At 61.9% G+C, this 8,195-nt stretch overlaps 1 protein-coding gene and 1 long non-coding RNA gene across 3 annotated transcripts; one reads left to right on the top strand and one right to left on the bottom strand.

Moving 5' to 3' along the window:
• Nucleotides 1-1,533: 1,533 nt before the first annotated feature.
• Nucleotides 1,534-6,061, bottom strand: MOB3A (MOB kinase activator 3A). 2 transcript variants are annotated; one of them, XM_048927913.1, is made up of 4 exons: nt 5,948-6,061; nt 4,562-5,056; nt 3,560-3,762; nt 1,534-2,592 (listed from the first exon to the last, which is right to left on the bottom strand). In XM_048927913.1, exons 2-4 carry the CDS (start codon nt 4,977-4,979, stop codon nt 2,563-2,565), a joined length of 651 nt encoding a protein of 216 aa, XP_048783870.1. In that variant the 5' UTR covers nt 4,980-5,056; nt 5,948-6,061; the 3' UTR covers nt 1,534-2,562. The 2 variants fall into 2 exon arrangements, with proteins under 2 accessions (XP_048783870.1, XP_048783869.1); XM_048927912.1 differs by lacking the exons at nt 1,534-2,592; nt 3,560-3,762 and adding an exon at nt 3,769-4,353.
• LOC125685112 (uncharacterized) lies at nt 6,040-8,079 on the top strand. Its single transcript, XR_007373384.1, has 2 exons — nt 6,040-6,128; nt 6,772-8,079. It is a non-coding gene; the product is annotated as an uncharacterized LOC125685112 (long non-coding RNA).
• The last annotated feature ends 116 nt before the right edge of the window (nt 8,080-8,195 follow it).

An 8,195-nucleotide genomic window follows, 5' to 3' on the forward strand; every position in this document is an offset into this window, starting at 1 on the left:
CAATCCCCCCCCCCCCGTCCCCCCCCCCCCCGTCCCCGTCGGGGCGGTGCTGCAGCGCTCAGCCCGGCCCCCCCCCCCCCCCCCCGTACCGTGAAGGAGCGGTGGAACCCCGCGAGCTCCGATTTCTTCTGCCACCATTTTGCTGACGGGGGGGGGGCGGGAGGAGGGGGGTGGAAGGGGGACAAGAAAACGGGGGGGGTGGGGGCAATAAAAACCGGGGGACAAGGGGGGTAAATAAAAACGGGGGAAGGGGGGGGGGGCGGAGGGGGAGGGGCAGAGCCGGGGGGTGGGCCGAGACCTGCGGGGAGAGAAGGGGGGGGTTCAGAGGTCCGTGCCCCCCCGCACGGCCCCCCGTCCTCCTCCTCCCCCCCCCCCGCCGCCCCGCTCACCGCCGCCGTTCGGAGCGCACCGCCACCGCCGCCGCTCCGCACCGCTCCGCTCCGCCGCGGGGGGGGATCCCGGCCCCGCCCCCCCCCGCGCTTATAACGCCGCTCCGCCCGCCCCGCCCCGCGCTGCGGCCCGGCACCAAAACAGCCCCCCCCCCCCCCCGCAGCGCAGCGCCGCCAATCAGAGGCGCGCCGTTCTGCCCGCCCCCCCCGGGACAAAACGGCCCCGTGGGCCCCCAGTGCTGCAGCCGGGCTGCACACCCCCCCCCCCCCCCCGCCCCCCCCCCGTACCAACCCGCACCTCCCCCCCCCCCCCCCCGGAACGCCCCTTCCCGTCGCTCATCGCAGGGACACCTCGGGGTCGCGTGTCCCCCCCGCACCAGGGGTGGCAACAACCCCCCCCCCCCCCCCGGGTGCAGCCACACTCATGTCACGAGTGGGGCCGGGCTCGGCGCGGTGACGTGGGACTGGGGGCGGGGCAGGTGGTGTGTGCGCCCCCATGGCCTCATGTGCACCCCTGTCCCATCAGAGACCCCCCCAGTCCCCAACGAACATGTGAGGAACATGTAATGGACATGCAACTAACATGTGAGGAACATGTAATGGACACACAGAGTACATGTGAGGAACATGTAATGGACACACAGAGTACATGTGAGGAACATGTAATGGACATGCAACTAACATGCGAGGATCATGTAATGGACATGCAACTAACATGTGAGGAACATGCAATGGACACACAGAGAACATGTGAGGAACATGTAATGGACATGCAACTAACATGCAATGGACACGCAACTAACATGTGAGGAACATGTAATGGACATGCAACTAACATGCAATGGACATGTAATAAACATGCAATGCACACTGAACAGAGCACATAACAAACATGTAATGAACACGCAGGGAACATGCAATGAACACATGAGGGACATGCAACAAACAGGCCAGGAACATGCAGAGAACGTGCTATGAACATACAGGGAACATGTAATGAACATTCAGGAGACACACAAAGAACATGCAAGGAACATGCAAAGAACATGTAATAAACACAAGGCACACACAGCAAACATGCAAATAACATGCAAGGAAAAGGCAACAAACACACAAGGAACATGCAATGAACATACAGAGAACATGCTATGAACATACTATGAACACACAGGGAACGCACAACCATGTAATGAGCATGCAGTGAACATGCAATTACATGCAGGAGGCATGCAATGAACATATGAGAAGCATGTGGGGTGCAATGAACACGCAATGAACACGCAATGAACACGCCGGGCAGGGCCACCTGCACCCCCTCTGCACGTTCCCTACATGTTCATTCCATGTTTGCTACACATCCCCACGCGTTCCTTGCATGTTCGTTGCCTGTCCCTGCATGCAGTTCGTGTGCTCTCCACATGTTCCCTCCACGCTCTCTGCATGTTCACCCCGTTCTTTGCACACTGTGCACTCCATGTTCCTCCATGCACTTTCCATGTTCCTCCATGCACTTTCCATGTTCCTCCATGCACTTTCCATGTTCCTCCATGCACTTTCCATGTTCCTGCACGCACTCTGCCCGCTCCCTTCCCTCTCACTGCACTCCCTGCTCTCTGCATTCCCTCACATTCACAGCTCTGCACTCCATGCATTGCACGCTCTCTGCACGCCGGCCGCCTGCTCTTTGCACATCATGCCCGTTACCCCACGCTCTGCATGCAAGCGCTCCTTGCACACCCCCTGCACGCACTTTGCACGCTCCTCTCATGCTCTCTGCACCCACCTCACACTGCACACCCAGCAGCTCTCATCCCTGCACCCCGATTGCTTCCATGCAGGCTGTTTGCATCCCTCTGCTCACATCCCTCCATGCTGGGGCACAGCAGCACCTCCTCCATTCACCCCTTTGAGAACCCCCTCCTGCACTGCAGTCCCACCCAGCTCAGCTCCCCGCCAGCAGCCCGGAACTTTTCTTCTTCCTTTCTTTTTGTTTTTAATAATAGAAACGGCCATCGAAAAAGAAGAAAAGAAACAAACAAACAAAAGACAACCGGCCAGAGGAACGGATCTGGAACATCTCTTACAAAAATACTCCTGCTATTCTGCAGCGATTACAGCCTTAAAAATATAAATCCATTTCTGTGAGGAAAAGGTCCGGCGCAGCGGGGGTCGCTCAGTGGCACATCTGTGCTGTCATCTCCTTCTGCAAAGGGACCAGCAGGTCAGGTACACAACTGCAGCCCCACTGCAGGCATCCCTCAGCACCACCCCACCATGGGGCAGCACACCCCACAGCCACCCCTTAATGCCCCCCCAGCTCCCAGTAGGGCAGGACACCCCACAGAACCACCATCGCCACCCCTTAATACCACCCCTCCCATGGGGCAGGACACCCCACAGAACCACTGCCACCCCTTCACGCCACCCCCCACACCTCCCCCAGTGTGGCAGGACACCCCATAGCCAACCCCACAGAACCATCGCCACCCCTCAGTGCCACCCTCTTCCCCTACTTCAGTGGGGCAGGACCACCGCTGCCACCCCTTCATGCCACCCCCTTAGTGGGGCAGGACACCCCACAGAACGACCATTGCCACCCCTTCATGCCACATCCTCCTCCTTCAGTAGGGCAGGACACCCCACAGAAACACCACTGATAGCCCTTAATGCCACCATCCCCCAGTGGGGCAGGACACCCCATAGCCAACCCCATAGAACCACCACCAATACCCCTTAATGCCAGCCCCCCCTCCTCCCAGTGGGGCAGGAAACCCCACAGCCAACCCCACAGAACCACATTGCCACCCCTTGATGCCACATCCCCCTCCCTCAGTAGGGCAGGACAACCAATAGAACCACCACGGCCACCCCTTGATGCCACATCCCTGTCCATCAGTGGGGCAGGACCCCCCGCAGAACCACCACCAACACCCCTTAACGCCACATCCCTGTACCCCAGCAGGGCAGGACACCCCACAGCCAACCCCACACATCCACCACCACTGCCACCCTTTAACGCCACCCCCTTCCCCCCACTCAACGGGGCAGGACCCCCCACAGAACCACCACCAACACCCCTTAATGCCACCCCTATGGGGCAGGACATCCCACAAACCACCCCTGCGTGCCACCCCCTCCCCCCCAGGCCAACCCCCCCCCCCCCTGCCCACCAGGGGCTCCAGCTCCTTGGTGTCGATGAGGTTGAACTCCTTCACAAAGTAGTAGAAGTGCTTGTAGCACGTGTTCACGTGCGCCTCCGAGCCCATCTGCGTGATGCGGTCGAAGTGGTGGATGTAGACGTGGACGAAGACGCGGAAAAGCCTCGAGAGGATCTTCTTCACCACGGGGAGGAAGTTCCTGGGGAAGGGCGTACCTGGGGGCAGCACCAGCACGTCCCACAGCCGCTCCCCCCACCCCGGTGCAGAGCAGCACCAAGCGCTGAGCTCTGCTGCAGAGCCGCTCCTCTCCCCAAAGGAAAGGGCTGGGAAAAACCCCGCTGTGCTCCTCCTGCAATGAGGGGTCTGCAGCTTTTTGCTTAAGAGCTACGGGCAGCGCTGGGGATGCATCTGCTGTGCACCCTCAGGGACACCCCTGCCCTTGGGGACACCCCTGCCCTGTATTCGGCACTGGTGATGCCTCCCCTCGAGTGCTGCGTTCAGTTTTGGGCACCTCGGTACAGAAAGGACATGGAGGTGCTGGAGCAGGGCCAGAGAAGGGCGACAAGGCTGGGGAAGGGCTTGGAGAATGCGGCCTATGATGAGAGGCTGAAGGAACTGGGGCTGTTTGGTCTGGGGAAGAGGAGGCTGAGGGGAGACCTGATGGCTCTCCTCAAATACCTGAGAGGTGAGCAGGGCTGGGCTCTTCCCGCTGGTGACAGGATGAGGGGAAACGGCCTCAGGTTGTACCAGGGGAGGTTTAGGCTGGACATCAGGACAAAGTTTTGTACAGGAAGGGTTGTGAAGCCCTGCAATGGGTTGCAAAGGGAGCTGGTGGAGCCACCGCCCCTGGATGTGCCTAAAAACCGCCTGGATGCTCAGGGCCGTGACGGAGGGCTGTGGGATGGGGCGGGACGGCCGGGTGGTGGTTGGACTCGATGCTCTTTAAGGCCTTCTCCAACCCGAGCCGTTTCACATCCCTACCCCTGCGCCGACGCAGAGCCCAGAGCGACTCACCGACGTTGGTGGGGAAGATGTCCTCGTTGTTGATCTGCACCTCGATCCAATCCATCAGCAGGTTCATGTACTGCGGGGCGGACAGGGCCGTGGGCTTCCGGTACTTGTGCTCGTCCTGCCAGCGGTACTCGTACCTGGGGCCTCCCGACATGACGGGGCAGGACTGCTCGGTGCAGTAGTCGCTGATGGTGCCGTAGATCAGGTTGATGCGGTTGAAGAAGTCCACCACGTGCACGGCCACCCAGTCGTTCTGCTCCTCGCCCGGCGGCAGCTGCACGGCCACCTTCAAGTCCAGCCCGGCGTTCAGCGACGCCTGAGCCTTCTTGTGCAGCTCGAAGCGCTGCGTGCCGGGCTCGAATTTACGTTTGGGCCGGAAGGTTTTGTCCTTATTGAACACCTGCTTCAAAGCGTGGGACATCTCGATTCCCTGCCGCCGTCACAGAGCCGCCCTCCTCCTCCTCCTCCTCCTGCTGCTGCTGCTCATCCACTCCCAGCCTGCAAGGCAGCACAGCAGGGTTAAGAGCAGCCCGAGCAAAGGAGAGACGAGGCAGGGATGTGAGCACAGATCCCAAAAGGACGCCGACGAGGAGCACGGCGCTGTTTGTTTGCAGCCATTGATGCCCACGGCCACCCTTCGTGTCAACAGCGCTGGGCAGCCCTGTGATGGGAGCTGGGGCTGCAGCCAAACACTGCGCTGTGAGTGGGGCTGAGCGGGGCGAGCAGCTGCTGCTCTGACTGCCAGCAGAGCCGAGGAGAGGAGAAGGGGGAGAAACCCTCATAGAGCTGCACTGGGGATGGGGGAAGGAAGATCCCCTCCAAGCAGCGATGCAACGCGAGGCACCGCGCTGCCCTCACAGCCAGCATCCCGCTGTGGCAGCACTGCTGCTCCTTTAAGTGCTGATTTCACAGCCCTGCCGGCATCCAGGAGCCGCGCTGAGCCCCGCAGCAAAGCAGGGCCGGCACAGAGCAGCCCGGCCGCGATGCTGAGCACACAGCAACACTTCTGTCCGTGAGCAGGAAGGCAGCTCTGCTTCCAGCCCGGAAATCGATCCGCCTGAGCGCAGAACTCCGCAGAGCCGCCTGCAAACGCAGCTTCAGATGTTCTGCTGCTAAAGGTCCGGATGAACACAAAGAGCCCTTCATGGCACAGTGCGGCGCCGAGCCACAAACCGGCAGCGCTCAGAGCCGACGGGAAAACCGCGGCTCAGATCCATCCCTAAAGGCTGAGCATCGTCCCGGGGCACGGGAGAGAAAGGGCGGGGCATGGGGGGCACGGAGAGCCGCAACAGGAGGGCGGCACAGGGGATGGAAGAGCGGCGGTGCGGGCAGCGAGCACCGCGGGTGCGGAACGGTGGGCACCGCGGGTCCCGCAGCGCGGATATTTACCCGTATGCCGAGAAGGAGAAGCTCGGAGGCTGAAGGTCGTCCTCCTCTTCTTCCTTCTCCTCTTACTCCTGTTGCTGAGGTCCCACGGGGAAGAGCTTCACCCCGCGACCCGGGAGCGCTCCGTACCGACTCGAAGGCCGAGGGAGCCGCAACGGTGCGGGACTGAAGGCCGAAAGAGAACGTGAGCTGCGGGACGGAGCTGCGGGGCGGTGCGGGAGGGGATGGGGGGGATGGGAGGGCCGCAGCCGGAGAACGAAACTGCGGGACGGGGGGTAACAGAGAGCGGGGGGGAAGGGAAGGCGGGGATAAAAAGGGATGCGGAAGGGGACGGGGAAAAGGGATGGGGAAGTGGGGGGGAAGGGGACGGGGAAGCGCAGCCGCTCCGGCTCGGAGCTCCAAGCTCGGCTCTCGGCTCCCAGCAGCACCGGAGCCGCTCCCGGCAGCCGTGACCCCCCGCCCCCCCCCCTCACGAAGGCATTTTCGCCGTAAGCATCGCCCGGGCCGCCCCCCCCCGCCTCGCAGAGCCCCTCGGTTCCCCCCCAGCCCCCATTTCCCTCCCCGGACCCCCCGCTCCTCACCCGCCGTTCTGCCCCTCGTGCGGCCGCAGCGCAGCCCCGCGCGCCCCTCCCCCTCCGCAACGCTCCGCCGGCGCTACTTCCTCTTAAAGGGGCCGCGCCCCGCTCTGCGCTTCTTCCTCTTAAAGGGGCCGCGCTGCGAACGCCGCTCCTCGTGGGGCGGGACGGGACCCCGGGGGGTCGCAGTCCGACCGTGCTCGTGAAGGACCCGCGTTGCTCATTTTATTCTATTTCCTTCTTTACGGCCAGACGCGTGGGGCGCGACCCCTCCGGGCAGGAAACCGACCCCAGACCTCCCCGAACTCGCAGGATCGTTCCGGTGGGAAAAACCCGCTTAAAGCCCCACGTCCAACCCCGACGCGCCCCCACCCGCCCACGGGCCGCGTCCCGGTGCTGCGACTCCAAATCCCCCTTAAGCCCCACAGCGGCCACGGACCGACCCACACCGCACCCGAGGGTTTAGGAGATCTCGGGGCGGACGGAAGGAAGGTGGGCGCGATGGGAGAGCCGTGAAGGCGGATGCGGGTCCCGGTGGGGAAACTGAGGGCAGCACGGGCTCCGCAGTGCCGTTCCTCCCCCTCCAGCCCCACCCGGAGCTCCTTCGGTACAGATCAGGGTCAGCCCTGACGCAGCCCGCTCTCCTTTGTAATTACTAAAAGCTGGTTATTCTTAGAAACCCTAATGGATTAAATTAGAGACGGCACGAAGCGTTGACACAGCACGGTAATGACATCCTGCAGCTGAGTCACGGCTCCGGCCGGCCCGCGGCATCTCCAGCTTTTCTTCGCGCTCCGCGGCGCCGTCGCTCAGTTCCGACGCAGAGCCGTGGGAGCTTCGCCCTCACCCCGCGCGGAAAGAAGCGCAGCAGCGCCGGGTGCAGCCGCAGGCACGCAGCTCTCGCTGCACGGTTTGCACGAGCTGCAGCAATGAGGACCGATTTTCTGTTCGGCTGCTCGCTGGATCGCGGCACGGCGGCAGCACGGAGCAGGATGAGCGCCTGCCCTGCTGGGAGGCAGCGCCGCGCAGCGCCGCGCGCTTCAGGCCCCGCTGTTCAGCACAAGGCTTCTTTTTTTTGCCCCTCCCTGCCCCCCTCTCAGCTCCTTTCTCAGCGGTCGGCAGCACAGAGCGCCGTTTTCCCCTTGCTGAGAGCGCAGGCCCACGCTGCAGCATTGCAGGCACCCCGCAATGAAAACAAATGAGGCAATGTGCCGGGTGCAGCAGGAGCTCAGGGCAGGTAACAGCGCCAGCAGCTCCGCAAAGGCAGCAGGAATTTCTCCACGCAGCTCCGGCTGCTGGGGCACAAAGGTGTCCTCACCTCTGCGGGGCGCCCAGCAGCCACCCGTGAGCCGGGCCTGCATTCCAGCTGCAGGCGATTCCCCACTGCCAACCCATCCCTGCAGCCCAGAGGAGCTGAAGGCTCCTTCCAAACGACTCCTCGACGAAGCCAAAAGATTTAACTTTGTTTTGAAAGTTTATTGGATCATCTCGACACAAAATCATTACAGCAGCTTGTGGGATGTTCTCTTTTTCTTTTTCTTTCTTTTTTTTTTTTGTTTTAAGGGAATGTTGATAGCAAATAAATTTGTGAATGGAACACATCATACGGGTTCAAAGTTCTAGAATCACTGCACGGGATTCTGTAAGAGGAGACTCTACATGCTACAGTGACAGCT

This window comes from Lagopus muta, chromosome 26 (assembly GCF_023343835.1).
Source record: "Lagopus muta isolate bLagMut1 chromosome 26, bLagMut1 primary, whole genome shotgun sequence".
NCBI lineage: Eukaryota > Metazoa > Chordata > Aves > Galliformes > Phasianidae > Lagopus > Lagopus muta.